The following is a 22,161-nucleotide window of genomic DNA, read 5'->3' on the forward strand; positions in this document are numbered from 1 at the left end:
TTACGATTGGTGTAACCGCGCGTCGCTCCAGCCGCCGGGTTCGAACGCTAGCCAATTGAGCGTCCCTATTGGCTGCACAGCCCCTCCGTCGACCTCACGCGGAAGTGACCCGGCCTGCTGTCCCTCCCTCCCAATATACCCGGCCGTGCCATGGCTGAGTGCGACTCGTCGGCCAAGAGGCAGAAGATGGCGTCAGCTTTGGATCAGCTGAAGGAGTTCACAGTGGTGGTGGCCGACACCGGCGACTTTAACGGTGAGAGCCGGGCTCTCGCCTCTGCGTTGGGCGGAATCCGCTTCCAGGCCTCGGTTGCGAGAGTCAGCCTGCTCACGGGCCATGTTTCCAGTGGTCTGAGGGACAGTGGGGGAATGTGGTTCGTCTCCAACCGCGCTTCGAGGTTTGGCTGGGCTCCGGATTCGGACGCTGACATTCCTGCTTCCTCTCGCCGAGTGGTGTCCCTTCCTCTCTGGATATTTCCCGCTATGGACACCCATTTCCCTCCCAGCCCAGCGCTGCTGCCTCTTATTGTTTTTTCGCCAAGTCTTAGAGGATCTGTGGTTTCCTCCTCTTAAAACCACCGTCTATTTTCTTTCTGAAATTGTCTTGGTATATATACACCTACCCTGAATTGTGTCAGAAAAGAAGTCTATTTGAATAGCTGATTCCTTTATCAGTTCGAACATATATAATGTATTAAGGACCTAATCTTCTGGCGTGACGGTCATTATGTTTCCCGATGTGTTATATTGCCTGAAGTGCAGGAGAGGAGATGTGTCGTAACTGAATTCAAGATAAGAATGCCAATTACCTACAATTTTATTTCACCGTTTGCGTATAATCTGTCAGCAGTGCTATGTGTAATCTGTACAGTAAAAATACAAATAAGATTATGGCATGGGTAATGTGACTAAAGGACTAAGTGCGAGCGTTTGTAAGGTTATAAGGCTCGCCATTGTCAAATACAGCGGTATTTTGTTTCATAACATTCCTAAGTCATTCATTTTGTGTCTAAATTCCTAAACTTTTCAGCCCTATCCTTGCTTGCCTACATTAGGTACTGGTTAGCTAACCTGTTTTTTTTTTCATTCTCATTCGCATTTTCAGATCCTTTGGCTTGATCTTTGCTATCTCTGGAACTCTTGCATCTACAAAGCTCTTGGCGATTGTGTGCACACCCAACATTTTAGGCCTCTTCACTGTTATTGCTCTGCTGTCTGTGTCTGCATTTCAATTGCCAGGACCCCATACTCTGCATTGTCTTACCTGCAACTGTCTCCAATCTTCTGGTCAGCCATCCAGATACTATTGATACCAGTTTTTTTTGTTAATTCTTTTGTGGTGATAACTGAGGGGAAGTTGCAATGATTTTTTCCCCCTTATGACACACAACTTTTATTTCTTCATCCAGAAAATGTCTTGATGGTTATTTTAAAGATAATACTTCCACGACTGCAGAGTTTGGATTAACATGCATCAGCCACGTGAATTCATATCTCTATCGATCATGCATGTGGTTTGAATGGAACCGAATAAAAGATGAGGGGCTAGATTGTATATATCCACTAGTTGCCAATGTTAACTACTACACTAGACCCATGGCCATATAACCTTTGAGGGTGTGTTCCCAGTTACCTTGAAGCTTCTGCTCTGGTAATCCAATGAATGGTTGGGAGTGGCTGGTGGCTTCTGGACAACACACTGAATGAAGCCCATTCCCACAACATGTTGACTGTCGAAGGCCTATTTCATAGTTTTTAAATGTATGGACCGGTCAAATGAATGAACAGGGCTGAGCTAATTTTTATTATATAAACATATAGATAATGAGAAAATGAAAGGGGAAAAGCACATTTTTTACAGCTGAGACAGTTATGATCCCAAGGCTAAGTATGAGGGTTATCCATTTCCTCTGCTGGCTTATGACACTAACCCTAGACTTGTTAGTGACTATGTGTGATGCCAGCATTTTCTGTACTTCGACACAATCTGCAAGGAGACAGGAGTGTGGAATACTTTTGCTTGTGCACTGTTGCTAACTGGCAGTTTTCTACAGAATAGCCCAATGTGTCTACAATGCCAACCTGTCAGAACTAACCAAGTTATAGTGGAGAAGGAGTGGGTACCTAAAGAGCGTTTGGTATTCATCAAAGAACTTGCACATTTTTAAAAATTGGCCTGTAATCTGTATTGAAATTGAATAGCTAATACAGTTCACATAGCACTGAGAAGCCAGCTGCAGAATCATTAATTGTCCACCTGTAGAATACATATCATTCATTCACATCTTACTAATTGGGCAAAAACTTTGCATAGAACAGAAATGTAGGTTTTTTGTTTAAACCTGATGCTTTGTGCAGCATCATCCATCTGTGGAGGTCTAAACTCTCTCCGAAGTACACAAAAATAAACTACAACTAGCAACACTGTTGCCAGAACACATGCAGGCAATGATGAAATCTCAGCAGATGTCGCCATTTTACTTCTTATAACCTCATGAAGAGAAAAACCAAAGTATTTGCTTTTGAACATTGCTCATGCACTAGACAAACCAAAGTATATCACATCTATTTTCAGCATGGTATTAATCAAAATAACTGGCTCATTTTTAATAAGGGGGACATCTGATTTAAATCTGATTAGTCTATTAACCCTGGTGGAAGTGAAAGTGGATTTTGAGCCAGGCCTGTGATAGCTTGCATAACTGCTGTTCACAAATCCTACAGTGACCACATCTATAGTATTTCTATGGATGGGAAATGAGCAAGAATTTTTTTTGCTGACATGGGGCAAAGCGAATGATCCAGGTGGGTGGGGTAAAGGAGAAATTAATTTGCAATACTTTAATAGCAATCCAACATTGTGCACAAAATTGTACACTGGACACTTTTATCAGTATCTGTGTGTAAATTGTAAATACTTGACATGTTGTAATTTGAGCCACTTCTGCATTCCTAGCTATGTTGTTCAAGATCCAGGCAAAATACAGATTGCTTAGTCACTTTGACTTTGCAGAAAACTATTGTGAATTATTAACTACGCACCTTAAGTAGAATTTTAATTTAAAATATCTGACTTTATCTGTTGAACCATGTCTGGTATTGTGTGGACTTAATTAATGTGTAATTTCCCTTCTATAGCAAAGTAATGCAAACAGGATGAAGAATGCCACATGCCTGACTTGTTTTTTCACATAGCATCATGTAACCAGTAGTTAATATGTCGCTTTTCATATGTAGCTATCGATGCATACAAACCACAGGATGCCACAACCAACCCTTCCCTCATTCTTGCCGCTGCACAGATGCCAGCCTATGACAAACTGATGGCTGATGCTATTGAATATGGAAAAAGCCAAGGCGGGTAAGAAATCTGTAAGCACTATCTTAATAGCAGTAACATTCAATCTTAATACAAGATGTGATCCAGCTATGGGAAGGAGCCAGTAATAAACTACCTAAAATATTAGAGTAAACACAAGGAAATCTGCAGATGCTGGAAATTCAAACAACACAGACCACCAGCATTTTGTGTGTGTAACCTAAAATATTACCTGCTTTTTATAAAACATTTGACAAATATTCTTTTGTCCAACTTAATCACAAAACAGTTCTGTAATATTAATGTCACTTGTGCATATAATGGGTGCTTGCCTATATGTTTTGAATAATAACCTCTGTTGAATTAGTAGGGGTTAATAAGACAGAAAGCAGCAAAATAATCTAATAAATCTTAATCTAATAAATGCTACATAATAGTGAATCGGATTTCTAATGTATTTAAAACTGCCCTCAAATTTATTTTAATCAGTCTATGTATGGAAATACAAAGATACTGATATAAATGCATGCTCAGTGATGCTGGTTTGAAGAGTTATTTGCTTATTAGTATTGTTTGTCTTGAAGAAAGATTTTTTAAATCCTTTATGAAGTGGTTAACCACAACATCAGCTTCCAATGTCTGTCACCCAGTTGGGTGGAGCTGCACTAACTAGATTCGTTCTATTCTTATCTATCCAGATAGAGCCAGAGAATTGCCTGAAGTGGCAACACTTTATTTCGCAATGTTTCCTCAAGCGGCACAAGGAATTAGTTTTATTCTCCCTCTTATTTGCAGGCATTCTCTCAGTGACTTCTTTTGAATGGAATGTCAGTTTCTGCAAAAACACTGGCAGATAGACATCTGAATGGAGTTTCTCTGTCCCAAATTCTTGGGCCTCCAATGTAATATCCAATGCTAAGAGGAATAGTTTCTTCCGATTGAAGATTAGAAAAACAAAAGTCATAGTTTTGGCCACATCACACATTTGGTTCATTATTCCATCTCTCACCTGAGCAAATGTTTGCGGTGAACCCAAATTGTTCACGGCCTTGTTATTAAATTTGATCTCATTTTCTCATTATCAAAATGGGGCAGATCACATTCCTGTCATAGCCTGGCTTGTCACTGCCTTTATCATGCAAACCTGGAATTCATTGTTTAGCTTGCAGGTTATTCACCCTCCATTAAACTGAAAGGCGGATACCTACCACATTATAACTCACGCATAATCCTTTTCATGGTATTCCATTTATTTTGATCCCGAGTTTATTAAGATTTTTTAATTTTCTAATTTAAATTCCCTCATTTACAACATCCTACCTTTTGGAGAACTCAGATATTTATGCTATTTGTAGCTGAGTGCAGGCTAGCTATCACCATTCATGATTACAATTGTGGAATCTTTAGACATGATCTGAGCTGGATGGTGTTCCTGGAAATCAGTTGAATGGTTTTAAAGGGGAAACTCAAGATGTAGTGGAAATAAGATGTTTCTAGTATTTTGGGTAGTTATCTGGTATTTCTAAAGACATGTTTCTGACGTAGATCTGATGACACAATATTCATAGTGAAATTAACTTGATGACATGGGAAGCTTTTTACTTTGAATGTTCATACACCAACAGCTGAGTCTTCCAATTTCTCATACCCAGCATCAATTCTTTCCATTTTTGAATAGTGTTCTGATCTTATTTGTAGTGATTGGTTTAGCATTAGTGCTGTGCAAGAAGCTATCGACTCCAAGATTCTCTTTAATGATTGCTTTTCTGTTTAATTTACCTTCATTGGTAGACGAGCAAAGACCCATTTAAAAACTTACTTTCAATCTTCAATTCACTCACAGAATCAAAAGGAGTGCAACAAAGAATGAGGCCACTTGGCTTATTTCTAATTCAATATAAAATGCTAGCTAGACTCAATCCCTTTCTCTGTGGAGCCCTGCAGATTTTTTACTTTCATATACTTACCATATACTTATCGTACTCTCTTATTGCACAATTGAATGTGTTCCATTACTGGCCCTCCCTTTGAATTACATAGCTTAACTATGTGCATTTTGCAAAGATATTTCCTTGTCACTCATCTTCATTCTGTCTGGTTTGTGACCCTCTTTGAGAATAGTTTTACACTGTCAGTAATAATATTTGATTTTAATAAATAACTGTCAAACCCTCTCAGCAATCTTAAAGGTTCAAAGGTGGATAAAATTAGTTATTTCAGTCTATCCACAATTAACTCTAATCCCTCAAATTATTTTAGCAAATGTTGTGCATCCTTTCCATCTTGTCTAAATATGGTGTTCCTTGAATTGGCCATGTTACTCAGGATATAGCTAGCTCGTATTTTAAAGATTTCATCCTAAACTGTTTGCCCCTGTACTCTGCTCATCTAAACTAGAAAAGGCATGTGGAAATCTCCCATTGTGGGCTTCCTTAAAGAAGCATTCACAAACTGCACTCGGTATTGTGGTGTTGCTGCTTGCAGAGACCCTTTGCAGTCTCTTCCTAGCCCCCACACACTCGCTCACTGCTGGAGAACTCAGCCGGTCGGGCAGCATCTACAGAAATGGATAAAGAGTCAGTGTTTCAGGCCGAATCCCTACTTCAGGGCTGTAAAGAGGGGGAAGACATCAGAAGAAAAAGGTGAAGGGGAGGGGGAAGGAGGATAACTAGAAAATGATAAGTCAGCCAGGTGGGTGAGAAAGGTAAAGGGCTGGAGAGGAACGAATCTGTTAGAGGAGTGGACCATCTGGATTTTGTCCCAGAAGCTATTAGTGGCCCCCTTAACACATGATGTTCGACAGTAGCCTGTCCTGAACACTCTGAACTTTAAGAGCTCTTCTCTTTTTCATTATCGGAGTGTCCTTTTTCTTTCAGGTAGTATCACTCTCCAAAGATTAGAGGGATGTTTATTCTGTTGTCTCAAATTCCCTCTTGTGATGATCCTCAAGATTACACTTACAGTACTACGAGCTATCAGTTGTGCTATCTTGCAGAATCAAAAAGCTTGTTGTTCCCTGGGGAAACCTAACAATGGTGTTATGAAGGCCTTGAGTGAAAAGATCATCTTCCTCTAGACTTTTCAAAATTAGGGTGACACAGTATCCTAATAACTTAGAAAGCAGGACGATTTCTAGCTTTGGGTCTCATATTCTGTCGAGAATAGAGGCATTGTTAAGGTCCTGAAAAAAAATTGCTTAGTCATGCTTTTGAGCTCCATTCAATTTTTGCTGTTCTCCTTTTCTCTTGAATTTTTGATCTGGGATATCTTTCTATGGTAAATGATTACAGATTAATTATTGGAAAACATTGGCTTTATGGAAATTAATTCAACAAATTAATTGCAGAATTCAATTAGAACTTCAGTTAATACATACAAAATGCTGAAGGAACTCAGCAGGCCAGGGAGCATCTGTGGATGAGAGTAGACAGCTGGTGTTTTGGAGGGTGACCTTTCATCAGGAACTTCAGTTAATTGCATTTGAAGGCACAATAAGAAATTTGATCTATTCCATTCTTTAATGATATTCTGTGTCGAAGCTTAGCTAACTCTTAACGTAAACATCACTTTCTGGGCTGAGAATTCTAAATATTTAAAGATTATAATTCAGGGAAACTCTCCACATCTCAAAACTGAATGACTCTTCTGACCTTGAAATGTGATCCTCTGTTTTTTAACTAGTGACATTCTATTGGAATGTTTGTAAGCTTGCGTTTTTACAGACATGAGTTCTTTGAGAGATTAGTCATGGTCAGAATCAGCTCATGCCTAAGGAAGGGCTTGGATTTGTTGCAATCTACCTTTTGCTGCAATAGGACCACAGTGGATGCAATCTCACTGGTTTTCTACTCTGCCTTGGATCACCTGGGCAATAGCAATGCCTATGACAGGCTGTTGGTCACATATTACAGCTCAGCATTCAACACCATCATTTTCACCATACTAATCAACAAGTTCCAAAACCGGGCCTCTGTACCCCTGTCTTCAATTGGATCATTAACTTCCTCAGCAGGATACCATAGTCAGTGCAGATTGGAAATAAGATCTCTGACATTAAACACTGGGCCACCTCAAGGCTGCATACTTAGCCTACTCCTCTACTCTTTGCCCCTTCGACTCTGGCTTGGCACAGCTCGGACGCCATCTATAAATTTGCCTATGACACAACTTGTTGGGAGAATTTCAGATGGTAACGAGGCATACAAAAGCGAGTTAAATCAATTTGTTGAGTGGTATCGTAAAAACAACTTTGCCCTTGACATCAGTAAGACTAAGGAATTGATTGTGGACTTCAGGAAGAGGAAGTCAAGGGAACTCAGACTAGTCCTTATCGGGGGGTTCAATGGGAAGGATGGGCAGTTTAAAGTTCCTGGGTCCAACATTGATACAATTGCAAAGAAGGTACAACAGTGGCTATATTTCATTATTTGTTTGAGGAGACTTGGTAGGACACCAAAGACTCTCTCAAATTTCTACAGCTGTACCATGGAAAGCAACCTAGCTGGTGTATCACTGTCTAGTATGGATGGGCAACTGCACAGGATCACAAAATGCTGCAGGAAGTTGCAAACTTAGCAAGCTCTGTCACGGGCACTAGCCTCTCCAGCATTGATGACATCTTCTAAAGGCAATCCTCAAAAGAGCAGCTTCCATCATTGAGGACCTAGCAGCAGCCAGGATGTGCTCTCTTCTTGCTGCTTCCATCAAAGAGGAGGTAAAGGAGCCTGAAGATGCACTCGGTGCTTTAGGAACAGCTTCTTTCCTTCAACCATGAAATTTCTGAATGGAAAATACACCCATGTATACTACCTCAATATATCTTTGTTCTTTCTGCACTATTTATTTAATTTTTCAATTATATCTTATAATTTAGTTTATCATTATGTATTGCAATGCACAGCTGCCACATAACAACAAATTTCATGACAAACTTAATGTAATATTAATCTTATTCTTCTGAACTCCAGTTATCATTTGCTTCTCAAAAGGGCAGCCTTCACATTCCAGAAATTCTACCCCGAATTAACTCCAAGGAAAATGTGTTCACAAGCATGGGCATAAACTTGCATATGGCCCTGTAAATTGGTCTCCCCAAGTCATGTACACTTTTACCAAGAATCGATTAGGTGAGGAAGTAATGTAGTCAGTTATGTTTTCCTGCAAAAACTGATTACTAAGTTTTATTATTTGCCTGTATAAACACTGGATCCATTCCTCTGGATGAAATGTTGATAGATTCACTGGCAAATGGTCTGTGCTTTGGGTAGGATATCATTTGGGAGCAGTTATTTCCTGAGATTTTACATCACTGGCATAACAGTGGAAACTTCGAGTATTTTCAAATTCCTGTGAGTGCACATCACACATGGTCCCATCACACGTGGTCCCAGAACACATCCTACACAGATAAGAAATGCCTCTCCTTTCTGAGGAGGCAGAAGAGAACTGCACTTTGCACATCCAAACTTGCATCATTCTACAGATGCTCAGTAGAGAACATCCTGATAAACTGCATCACTGCTTGGTATGGAAACTGCACTGTGGTGGGCATGAGGTCTCTACAACGATGATCAAAACTGCCCAATACATCAATGGTACCAGCCTACCCACCTTCAGGGACGAGTGTACAGAAAGATGTTAGAAAAGAGCCAGTAACATCCTGCTCTTGGACTGTTCCTTCCACTCTCAACAATGACGATGCTACATGGCATTCACACCAGGACAAACAGACTCAAAAACAGTTACTTTCCCCAAAGCAGTAAGGCTGAGCAACACCTCCACCCACCAACTCCCCACTACTTCATTATTTCCTGTCAGTCACCTTATGAAGAGCCTGGTGTCAATTTATAGACATACAATCATATAAGCTATTATATACATATATATAAGCTATTGTATTTATTTATATTTTTGTGCTGTATTGGATCTAGAGCAAGAATTATTTCAATCTCCTTTGCACAAGTGTACAGGAAATTGCACTAAATAATCCCGATTCTTTTCCTAGAATCCAAAAGGCTTTTTGCATGCAAGGCTGTGCTCTCAGTGAGTTGAGGATTTTTGTGCCTTGCTTTTGTTAGTCTGCACTGTATCAATGAACAGAGCTGTTTCACCAGTTGTCCGTATCACATTGGTGCATGGTGCTGATTGTGTCACTGCCTCTTAATAGTTCCAATTTTTATATAAACCACTCTTTATATTCCAGATTGCATTATTTATTCTTTCTATAGAAAGCAGAATTCAGCAACTGTAGTTGGATATCTGTAGAGGTAGTACCCTGCTAAGGTTTTCTTTATGATATTCTAATAAATTGCCATTGGTTTTTTCCAGATCTGAGGAGGAGCAGCTGACCAATGTCATAGACAAATTGTACATCAATTTTGGAGTGGAGATTTTGAAAAAAATTCCAGGCCGGGTGTCCACTGAAGTTGATGCAAGGTAAGTGTTAGTAACTAGTAAGTTTTGATGCAGTTAATAGTACCAGATGTTTAAATAAGTACCCTGTACAATTATTGAATTATGTGGAAGGCTTTAATGTACATCTGTTTGCAGCAACATGAAGTCAGTTATTAATCTTTTGACAATGGGTAATGCTTAAGATTCTTAGTTATTCTGTCCAAGTCCATTGTTTTAAGGTACTCCTACAACATTTACCCCAAAGGATGCTCTTGTTCACCTTTCTACATTAAAAATCAAAACTGATATCTCGTGGCTAAATCCATTTGAGATATTTGGATTATTGATACAGAAATTAGATCCGCTAACGTCTTTGTAAGAAATGTTTTAAAATGGGAGGGTTGCTTGCAGTGTTTATGTCATGTTGCAAAGCAGTTATTGTGTTTTAATGATCCCGTTGGCAATGTGCTAACGAAGTTACTTTGCAGTTTTAAGATCAGTGTTTAATTCTCATTTAAGATTTGGTATTAATGTGTAAGGCCTGCTTTTTTTTTGTTCTTCCAAACCATTCTTGAAAGTGGCTTGGCAATCTGAGCCACTGCTCTCCTGTTGTGGGTATTCCCATGATGCTGTAGATAGCGTTTCAGGATTAGCTAGACTGGATCTGCCTCAATGAGGTGCTGCTGTGTTGAAGATTTAGCCGGGTTGGACTTCATCTATTGTGATGAAGTGCTTTGAGGCTGATCATGGTCAGAATCTTTTAGTGAAAGGGCATAGCTTGACACAGTCTTAGATACATGTTATACTGTGCTTCAACACTCTGCTACTTTTGAGCCATCATTTTAGATAAGGACTTGTAACTAGGTTTTTTTTTGCTCAAAAGCTGTACATTAAAGTAAGAATGTTATTGATCTTGAAATTATCAAAGTAAAAGGAGGCAAATGGAAACTTGTTTTATGATTTTAAAATCTTGTGTTCCTGTTGCTCACTTTTGAAATGTGTAGATTGTCGTTTGACAAAGACGGCATGGTCGCAAAAGCCAAACGCCTAATTCAGATGTACAAGGATGCAGGGATCAACAAGGACCGTATTCTCATCAAACTTTCTTCTACATGGGAAGGGATTCAGGCTGGCAAGTGAGTGCTGTTTTGCAGCTGTGTGAATTGCTTTAAATGTCATATACACAAATGCAGTGGATGTGAATATTACTGGGCATTTAATCTGATGTAGGGTGATCATCAGCCTAGTGTTTAATGTGAATCTTTAAAGTACCTGATAGTTTAAAATTTACTAAGACATAATTACTGAATTGTATAGGATTATTTGGAAATTGACTTAATGGAAACTCTAAGTGCAAGAAATAGATCAATGAAACTGAAATAACATAACACAACTAAAGTTTCCTATCTGGAGTCATCTGAACAGTACTGAATTTTGAATTCAGAAAGCCATTACTTCAAAATTCAAGTAGTCAAGTGCTCTATTACAACTAAAATGGAATCTTCTATTATTGCACAGCATTTAGTAAGGGTTGAAATAGAAGACCTGCTCATTAACTGTATTAAGATCACGGTTAGTCTATTCAGTTTAACATTAATCTGTCAATTTCTACAATTTTATCAATTTGGTTATTTTTAAATTTAGTTATTTTAGGAGTTCAGGAATGAGTGAGAAGCTTTAGTTCTTCACAATTGCTGATTTTAAAGTTTAAACAAATGTACAGACGAAATAAGGCAGATGAGAAATTAAGAGATTCAAGATGGCATTTTTGAAAAATCTATCACCTTTATACTGGGAGATAATAGAAATTTCTTAGAGATAAACCAATTAACAGTTACATGATTACCTGTAATGTGCTAGCACTTAGCCAATGAAAAGGTATATGTAACTACTATAGTCTTCATCCAGTTAGTGAGTATGGAATTCCACATATTGTGAAAGGTGCACGAGTTTGTTAAAGATACAAATTATTAAAAATACGAATTATGTCTGTAAAGACTGATTTTAGTCTTAATCCAACTAATTTAAAAAATGCCGATTTTATTTTTTCCAGTGCAGCCAAATGATCTTGTTCATTCCAGTGAGCTATAGGATTTGGAAAACTAGCAACAAGAAAAAAAAGATGACATTGGAGTAAATTCTGACCAATAGGGAGGCAGCTGTCTTTCAATATTGAAAATTATTTTAATGCTAAAATAAAAGGCAAGCCTAGCAAGAAGAAACTTTCCACCTGTCAAGTATATAATCCTTGAGCATTACGTGCAGTTGAATTTTCCTGCTGGGCATGATTTAACTGGATTAACTCTGTTTCAGAATCCTTGAAGAACAGTGTGGCATCCATTGCAACATGACTCTGCTTTTCTCATTTGCTCAGGCAGTTGCCTGTGCAGAGGCTGGAGCAACACTCATTTCGCCATTTGTAGGTCGTATTCTGGACTGGCACGTGGCCAACACAGATAAGAAAAGCTTTGAACCAAATGAAGATCCAGGTACAGTTTATAAACTTTTCATAGAACATAGAGCTGTGCAGCTCAAGAAAAGGCCATTCAGCCCACAATGTTGTGCTGTACTAATTAAATTAGTAATAAAATGCCCAACTAAACTAAGTACTACTGCTAACATAATGTCCATATCTATCAGTATTTTGAACATACAATTTACCTTCACCCGGACCCTGGCAGCACATTTTAGGTACCCACTCCTCTGTTTAGAACAAACTTGCCCCACATACCTGTGTTGAATTTGTCTCCTCTCAACTTAAATACATACTGATATTGGACATTTAACTCTATAGAGTTACTCACTTATCATAAATAGTATTATGCAGGTCCATGCTAAATTACAAAGCCAAATTTAAGGGTGCCCTCTATATAAATATATACCGTAAATTCCTGACTATAAGCCGCTACTTTTTTCCCACGCTTTGAACACTGCGGCCTATACTACGGTGCGGCTAATGCATGTTTTTTTTCATGCCGCCAAAAACATTTTGCCTCGTAACAGTAGACCAATAAAATTGATGAGTAGTTCACAGAGGTCCAATGAAATTGTACGATAAATCAAGTGGACTTTCACAATTAAATTATTGTAAATCAGTCATTTGTACTCACCCTCATCAACATGGAAAACACTCGAAGAAAAGCATATGATGCAGCTTTTAAGTTAAAGGCGATCAATCTGACAGTTGAAGAAGGAAATCGAGCTGCTGCACATAACCTTGGCATAAATGAATCGATGGTGAGACGGTGGAGACGCCAGCATGAAGAACTGAGTCAATGCAAAAAGACGACAAAAGCTTTCAGAGGTAATCATAGCAGATGGCCTGAACTTGAAAACTTTCTTGAAGACTGGGTTAACACACAGAGAGCAGGCGGCTGCGGTGTTTCCACCGTGCAGATCAGACTGAAGGCTAAAGCAATCGCCACCAAAATGAAAATCGAAGATTTTAGAGGTGGGCCATCGTGGTGTTTTAGATTTATGAGACGAAAAGGCCTGTCCGTCAGGGTACGCACGACTCTGTGTCAGCAGCTCCCTCCCGACCACGAGGAAAAGCTTGCTAACTTCCGCACATTCACTCAAACAAAGATAGCGGAGAATTCCATCGGGCCAGATGATATCATAAATATGGATGAAGTACCTTTGACGTTTGACCTGCCTCTCACTCGGACTGTTAATAAAAAAAGGTGACTCGTCCATCACACTGAAAACAAGTGGCCATGAGAGAAAGCATTTTACTTGTGTTCTGAGCTGCACAGCATCCGGACTAAAGCTTCCACCGATGGTGATTTTTTAAGCGGCTGACAAAGTTCAGTGAAAGCTGCCATCAAAAGTACAAACTCAATTCCAGCTGTGATTCCTGGGGGCACCACGAAGTATTTGCAGCCACTGGACATCAGCGTGAACCGGGCATTTAAAGTGGCGCTGCGCGTTGAGTGGGAGGCTTGGATGACGAGCGGCGAGAAATCCTTTACCAAAACAGGTCGCATGCGAAGAGCATCTTTAACTCAAGTCTGCCAGTGGATCCTAAATGCGTGGAGCCGTGTCACAACATCCACCATCACCAGCGGGTTTCGAAAGGCTGGACTGCTGGGTGATGAAGAGGACCGCGTGCGCTCAAGTGAGAGCGACAACGAAGAGACTGAAGTGAATGACGAGATCCTGAGGTTCTATTCAATTCGGACACTGAAGGACTTTGATGGTATTAGTGCACAGGAGGAAGATGAAGAAGGCGATCAATAACTTTTCCTGGTAGGCTGCAGTATATATATTTTTTTTTACCAGTCGTTAGGAGATATTGGAATGTTGTTCGTGCACTGTTCAGTAAAAAAGTATACGCAACGTAATTTGTGTGTTACCGATACATATGTATATTTAAAAGTAGCTGTGTTACAGGCACTGTTCGAAAAAAAAGCATTTGCAATATGTATTTGTTTATGTTACCATACGGATTTAATTAAAAGTTTAAAAATCCTCACGTGTAATATCTTTCTGTGTAAATATCTCATATTACAACGTGGGACACCTGAGGCTTAAAATCCGGTGCGGCTTGCACAAGTACAAAATTGATTTTCTTTCTAAAATTAGAGCGTGCGGCTTTTAATCAGGTGCGCGCTGTAGTCCGGAATCTACGGTATATATTAAAAGCAAACATTTCAAAGATCACTGGAATGACTGCAGATAGATTTGCCAAAAGCTACAGTCATCAGTGCTGGGTGGGAATAGTGTTTACACGTCTTGTCTCTTCCCTGCCCCCCCCCCCCCAACCCAACCTCATCATACCCCTGCCCTCTTTCCACCCCCCCTCCTCCCACCCACAACAGTTGGGGGCATGTTCACTCACTGAGTCAATGAGACCAAGCTGATGGTGGCCTTTCCTGTTGCAGATATTTGTGATGCACTCCCACGTACTTGTTTCTGATTTCCAAACCGGTTGGGTTAGAAATAATTCTCAGAAATGGAACTCTGGAACGTGGGGTTTGCCAGTATGCGTTTGACTCCTTTCCTCTCTGCCGCAACTGTTTGAAGCTGCACCACAGTGTTTACAAATTTGACCTCTCAGGAAATTCACACTGTTTATAAGGGCCATCATTCATTCTGCCCATTTTCACCTCTAATGTTAAATGCCTGTACCACTGCCTTGTCAGATGAAATCCATTCTTGTATATTTGTTTCCACCTAGACCTCATCTTCTGCCTACCATAAAATCTGTTGCCCAAATCCTATCCAATCATTCAAGAAGGAGCTAGATAGATATCTGATGAATAGGGGAATCAAGGGATATGGGGACAAGGCAGGGACTGGGTATTGATAGTGAATGATCAGCCATGATCTCAGAATGGCGGTGCAGACTCGAGGGGCCGAATGGTCTACTTCTGCACCTATTGTCTATTGTCTATTTCCCTGGTGCCTACTGATCTTTAACAATTCCAAGTTGCCTGATTTTTTTTTCATCAGTCTTGGACTCTGCCACCTACCCATCATCCTCGGACAGTCCTGACTTATTGATCAACCCATACTTTCCTCCTCCCACCATCTCCTTTTTGTCTCAACCCTCAGCCCATAAGTTTATTTTATCACTTGCATGGAAACTCATTTGGTAAGCAAATCTATCCTGTCTGATGTGGAAGATTTACAAACCATTGTAACACATTCTTTCTCATTTGGCTTCAGGTGTACAGAGTGTAACAAAGATCTACAACTATTACAAGAAGTTTGGGTACAAGACTATTGTCATGGGTGCATCTTTCCGTAATACTGGTGAAATAAAAGCATTGGCAGGCTGTGATTATCTAACAATATCTCCAAAATTGCTGGAAAGCCTCAGTAAAGACTTTGAGCAACTAACACCCAGTTTGAGTGTTAAAAAAGGTATGTGTTCTACTATATTAATTAAGCTAACAAGACGCAGTTGTGTATTTTTTAAAAAAACCTTCAGTTATCACTTGTGAAGTTAAAATAATCTAAGCATAGATTTAATTTTTATTTAATTGATAAAATTTTCAATGAAAATAATCTGGATATGCTGAACACAACTGCAGCAGTGATTTCAAGAACTTTACTGTACTGTTGTATATGTCAAAGAAAGTACAGTCAGCCCTCCTTATCCACGGGGAATTGGTTCTGGGACCCCCCCCCCCCCACCCGTGGATACCAAAAAATATATAATAAAGGAATTGGAAAGAGGTGAAATGCCATCGGTCATTGGAAAAGTGTTAGGCTACAGTCGGTCAACGATCAGAACAATTTTAAAGGATAAAGTGAGAATAATGGAGCATGTGAAGGCCTTGCCCTGATGAGGCTACAATTATTACTAAGCAACGCAGTGGTTTAATTATTGTAATACATACGTTTCTTAAGTGTTTTATATGCATAGAAAGGTAAAATATATACTATGTACCAAGACAAACATTTGACTAACTGATGCTAAATAATACTGGATGTACCTGTTCCGACTTAGAGAACTTCTGTTTTTTTTATTCCTGATCCGCGGAAACCAATGCACATCCTTCTGTATACTTTAAAATCATCTCTAGATTATTTATAATAGCTAATACAATGTAAATGCTATGTATAGTTATACTGTATTGTTTAGGGAATAATGACAAGAAAAAGTCTATACATGCTCAAGCAACAAGGGCTGAAGAGAGAACTTCTGGGTTTTCCAGATCCGCGGTTGGTTGAATCCGTGCATGCGGAACCCGTGGATAAGGAGGGCCGACTGTATTGTCATTGTAATCTGTAATCCATTCTGTTAATATTATTCAGTTGAATTGATTGAAATTAGCTATTTAGAGTTTTGGGAATGATAAAATACTTCCATTTCAGCACATTTTGTCTCAAGTAGAAGTATCTGAGAATGTGTCATGAAATGAAGGTATTTCAAATACCTTTAGAGTGTATTTGAGCAGAGTGTGTGCAGTTATATCAGATGAGATAATTTGGAAGATAAAACTGATCAATGATAGGGAATGTTCTAGTTAAATATGTCCCTCTGCTGTTAATAATGTACACATTTTAATGAAATTTATGTGAAATATGAAAATCTAAGATAACCACTACAAATGCTGAAAAATGTTTGACTGTATGGAAAGAAAATATTTTCTGACTGTTCTTTCATTTGAATGTTGATTAGAAGATCTACAGGCAATAAATTAGAGATTGCTGAAATTATTTGGTAGTTGTAATTAAAGATTATTGATCTGAAACGTTCTTTCCAGTTGCTTGCTGACCTGAGTTTTCACTAATTTTCATTTTTTTGTTTAGGTTTCTGACACCTGCAGTTTTTTTTCTCAGTAAAAGTCTTAATGTTCAATGACGAGTTTAATTGTTTGAAATACAGTTTATATTTCACTTTTGAATTGCAATGTTCCTCAACTGATTACATTTTTATTTCTATCTGAATTTGAAATTACAGCTCAAGTGAAAACTTATTACATCAATGTATTTCTAAATTGTCCACTTTTATTTTATTCTGTCAGTATTCAAGGACAGTTAAAATAAGGAATTCTCAGGTGAAATGTGATTAACTTTGTAGTTAGAATCATGGAAAAGAACAGCACAAAGCACACCCTGTGGTTCATCTAGTCTGTGCCAAACAATTTAAACTGCCTAGTGCAATCGACCTGCAATCAGACCGTTGCCCTCCATAATCTTACTATTAACGTACCTATCCAAACTTCTCTTAAACATTGAAATCGAGCTCATATGCTGGCAGCTCATTCAAACACTCATAACCCTCTGAGTGAACAAGCTTCCCCTCATGTCCCCCTAAACTTTTTACCTTTCACCTTTAACTCATGACCTCTAGTTGTTGTCCCACCAAACCTCAGTGGGGAGGAAAGCCTGCTTGCATTTACCCTATCTATACCCCTTATTTTGTATAACCTCTATCAAATCTCCCTTCAATCGTCTATGTTCCAAGGAATAAAGCCCTAATCTATTCAGTTATTTCCTTATAACTCAGTTCCTAGAGACATCCTTGTAAAATTTTTCTGCACTCTTAATCTTACTTGCATCTTTCCTGTAGGTAGGTGACCAAAGCTGCACAGCAATATTCCAAACAGGAGGAAATCTGCAGATGCTGGAATTTCAAGCAACACACACAAAATGCTGGTGGGAATGCATTTTGTGTGTGTTGCAGCAATATTCCAAATTGGTCCTCACCAACATCTTGTACAACTTCAACAGAACATGTCATCTCTCTCGTCAGTACTTTGATTTATGAAGGCTAGTGTGCCAGTAGCTTTCTTTATCTGACTGTGCATGAATTACGGAGCTGTATTCCCAGATTCCTTTGTTCTATCACTCTTCTCAGTGCTGAACCGTTCATTGTATAAGACCTTCACTGGTTGGTCCTACCAAAGTGCAGCACCTCGCACTTGTGTGCATTAAGTTCCATCTGCCATTTTTCAGCCCATTTTTCTAGCTGGTCCAGATCCAGTTGCAAGCTCTGATATTCTTCCCTGCTGTCCTCCATATTTGTGTTATTTGCAAATTGCTAATCCAGTTATCCATATTATCATTAATATAGATGACAAAACAACAGGCCCAGCTCTGATCCCTGTGGCACTCCTCCAGTCAGTGAGCTAACCTTCTACTACCACTTTGGCTTCTCCCACAAGGCCCATGTCTGATCCAGTTTACTACCTCATCTTGAATGCCAAGTGACTGAATCTTCCTGACTAGCCAGCTATGTGGAATCTTGTCAAGTGCCTTGCTAAAGTCCACATAAACAATGTTCACTGCCTTCTGTTCATCAGCTTTCCTTGTAACTTGCTCAAACTCTGGTTATGCACAATATGCCTACCAGTTCTGGGACAAGATACAGCATGCAGATTATGCATTTTTTTTTTCTTTGATGCAATGAATCTATCCCTTTGGTACAGATGTAAACATTTTTTCCTGCTTAACCTAATTTGGATAAATCACATCTGGGCCCTTTTATATGGTGGAGCTATGTTTTTAATTAGAATGTGTATTTGGGTAATAAACATTTAGTCCAGTGACATCTATTTTTTTTTCAGATATAGACATTGGGTTGTGTGATTTGGATGCAACACTAATCTTTGAGAAAACTGGCACCAGACCCTTTTAGTTCTTCCCACCTGACTATCACTTTTAGATTTACAGAGTAAATTGCGGAGTAGCAGGTGGTACAACTGATAAACCACTTCATAACAGACATCCAGGTTCAGTTCTGACCTTGAATGCCATCTGTGTGGAATTAGCAAGTTCTAATTCTTCCATATCCCGATGATGTGTGAGTTGCTAGATTAATTGGCTAGTCTGATTTGCCCCCTAGTGTGCATATGAGTAGAATCTGGGGGTAGTTATTTAAAATGTGGGGACAAGTTTTTAATTGTATATGTACTTCACTGTACATCTACACATGGCAATAAACTTGAATCATTTGATGTTGGGTTAGTGTAAATGGTTGGTGGTCAACATTGACAATAGACTGAAAGCCCTGTTTCTGGGCTGTATCTCTTGAAAATGTAGAGCAATAAAATTTGATTTATATTCTGTTTGAGGTTGCTATTAATTACTTTGTGTTTTTATTTGTATTGCCTTAATTCTGTGCATAAACTAAAGCTACATAAGATCAGGTTTCCTGTACCATGTGACTGACTGGCTGAAATTTCTGATGGGTGTTTAACTGAGTTTAGAATTAGACAATCAGCACTTACAATATAATTTCCAAAGATGCCAACAGTTTTTATTTGTATGCAGCGGAAGCACTTGACATACAAAAAGTTGAAATGAATGAACAGAAATTCCGTTGGTCTCACAATGAGGACCAGATGGCTGTAGAAAAATTGTCTGATGGGATCCGCAAGTTCTCAGCTGATGCTATTAAGCTAGAAAACATGATAAAGGTATGTACTTTTGAAAACTTGCCATACAAGATATTTATTTCATCAGAGCAGCTATTTACTGTTACTGTAATTATTGTGCTTCCATTTACTCTGTTACAAGTAAACTTGAGCAATAAAGGCAGGCTTCCACCTTGAATTGATAAGATGTATAAATGAAGAGATTTCTCCTTTCTGTTGAGAGCTCAAGGTTGGGACAAATGGCTTTGAAGTAATGATATTACTTTCGGATGATATGTAGCCTCGAACATACTAGTGAAGGCATTTCTTTGTGCCTGCTGCCTTTTTTATTAATGATGGACTGCGGGTTTGAGTTAATTATGGTCTAGCTGTGGTAGCACTGCACCTTACAGACAAAGCATACAATAGCAGTGGTATGCTGGTGCTCGAGATAGTGCATGTTTAGTCAGTGACTGGGCCATCAAGCAAGTTACTTTATTCTGAAAGGTGGTCAGTATGTATGGTGCTGGAGTTGTACTCATCCAGGTAAGTGGAGAGTATTCAGTGGTGACGTCATTAGGTACACCAGTACATCTTGTTAATGCAAATTTCTAATCAGCCAGTAATGTGATAGGAACTCAGTGCACAGAGCATGCAGACATGGTCAAGAGGTCTTTGTTAAGACCGAACATTGGAATGGGGAAGAAATGTGATCTGTAGAATGATTGTTCATGCCGGGCAGGATGTATCTCAGAAACTGCTGATTTCCTGGGGATTTTCATGCACAGCAGTCTCTAGAGTTGACAGAGAAGGGTGAGGAAAACAAACCATCCATTCCACAAGAGATCTGTGGGTGTTAATGCCTTGATAGTGAGGTCAAAGGAGAATGGTCAACCTGGTTCAAGCTAACAGAAAGGTGACAGTATGTCAGAAAACCACACATTACAATAGTGCTGTGCAGAAGAGCATCTCTGAATGCCCAACGTTGAAGTTAATGGGCTACAGCAGCAGAAGACCATGAGCATACTCAGTGAAAACTTTATTAGGTATAGGAGGTACCTATTAAAGTGGCCACTGAGTGTATAATCTGACTCTGGCCTTCCATTTTATTGACAATGAAAAGTCTTTGGAATATTGAGAAATTACAAACTGCAGGCCAAGTAACTGCTGACCAGTGTTTCCTTTTGCTGAAGAGTTGTGAATAAAATTGATAGAAGCCTTTATTTCTGACTTTTCCCCCCAGCATGCACATATTAACCAGCCTTTTGGATAAATGAATGTAGGAGAAAAATATAATTTCAAACCAGTTTTTCTCTGTTAAACTGCTCTTTGAGGCACTGCCTGGTAAAACAACCAAAGAGCTATTATTACTGCAGATCTTAAATGCATTTAGGTGTCATATATATCAAGGGGTAAAAGTTCCATTGCAGAGTGGTACACATTAGTTTATGGACGTGTTAAGTCAAAGCTTTGAGATCCATTGTTGGTGAGATCCATGGCATCGGTAAGTCCATGCACAAATACTGTATGAAATTGCAATTTTCATGAACTACTGTTGCTAATTTTTATTTCAAAGCTAACTAAATGCAATCACTTGTAAAATTTTCCAATGGTTTAGTTTGTAATGTGCTTTTTAAGCACGGGTTTAAGAACAACCGTAAAATGATGCCTGGCCTAATCAAAGTGTCATTGAACCAGTGAAAGATGAACTATTTGCTTTTAGCTTGTACCCTAATCACTAGTATATCAAATTCTAGAAAAATAACCAAAGTTTTGGGCCTTTCAAAAGGGATTGATGTATGTGATTGTCCAAGACTATTGCATTAGAATATTGAGTATAACTCCTAGGTGTATTGACTTTTGTTATTTATCCTTTTACAGGAGCGACTTTTTGGTGCCAAGAATGGATGCTAGGAAGTCTCTTATGCAATTGGATAATTTGAATCATGTGGGTTGATGGAAGATTTGTTTTACTTTCTTTTTTGACCAGTTGTGTAAAAGGATCGCAGTACATGATGTATTGCTGAATCCAGTTTTGGACCATGCTTAATCCAGGCTTGTGCACTTTGGAGCAACTGTTTCTAATAAATACACCAACGTACCAATTTGTTGTCTTAGCTGTGAAGTTCCTCTGCTGCTTCCAATCAATAATTCTGGCTTCTATGTACATCATACATACAGATAGGCATTCAGTGTGTGCAACACCAAATGTAGTAACAGAAAACATTAATTTGGGATGTGTTACTGATCTACAGTAAAAGTGGTGCACTAGTTGATGGGGGATAATGGTAATCATTTGTGCAGTTGATTTTAAAAGTATTAATGAAAGTAAGGATTTTGCTGTCACATGGTGAGCAGGCATGAAATTTTTCAGTAATATTTTCAAGGAACTTTGTAGCAAAAAAAACTAACTTTAACCAAACAACACACACACAATGCTGGTGGAACACAGCAGGCCAAGCAGCATCTATAAGGAGAAGCACTGTCGACCTGAAATGTTAACAGTGCTTCTCCTTATAGATGCTGCCTGGCCTGCTGTGTTCCATCGACATTTTGCGTGTGTTGTTTGAATTTCCAGCATCTGCAGATTTCCTCATGTTTGCTTTGTAACTTTAACCTAATGAAATTTGAAAATTATGA

At 38.9% G+C, this 22,161-nt stretch overlaps 1 protein-coding gene across 1 annotated transcript; it reads left to right on the forward strand.

Annotated features, from left to right (window-relative positions):
- Positions 1 to 93: 93 nt before the first annotated feature.
- taldo1 (transaldolase 1) lies at positions 94 to 21,626 on the forward strand. Its single transcript, XM_059975684.1, has 8 exons — positions 94 to 253; positions 3,235 to 3,358; positions 9,644 to 9,751; positions 10,714 to 10,845; positions 12,023 to 12,198; positions 15,380 to 15,577; positions 19,439 to 19,584; positions 21,403 to 21,626. The coding sequence occupies exons 1-8, from the start codon at positions 151 to 153 to the stop codon at positions 21,433 to 21,435; spliced, it is 1,020 nt and encodes a 339-aa protein (XP_059831667.1). The 5' UTR covers positions 94 to 150; the 3' UTR covers positions 21,436 to 21,626.
- Positions 21,627 to 22,161: the final 535 nt, after the last annotated feature.

Source organism: Hypanus sabinus, chromosome 7 (assembly GCF_030144855.1).
Source record: "Hypanus sabinus isolate sHypSab1 chromosome 7, sHypSab1.hap1, whole genome shotgun sequence".
Lineage (NCBI taxonomy): Eukaryota > Metazoa > Chordata > Chondrichthyes > Myliobatiformes > Dasyatidae > Hypanus > Hypanus sabinus.

What these genes read in the sequence shown, in the direction of transcription:
- taldo1 (XM_059975684.1), top strand. Translation starts at nt 151, where the DNA reads ATGGCTGAGTGCGACTCGTCGGCCAAGAGGCAGAAGATGGCGTCAGCT. An exon ending in CGACACCGGCGACTTTAACG is followed by an intron (nt 254 to 3,234) that starts GTGAGAGCCGGG and finishes TTTCATATGTAG; the next exon opens with CTATCGATGCATACAAACCA. An exon ending in TATGGAAAAAGCCAAGGCGG is followed by an intron (nt 3,359 to 9,643) that starts GTAAGAAATCTG and finishes GGTTTTTTCCAG; the next exon opens with ATCTGAGGAGGAGCAGCTGA.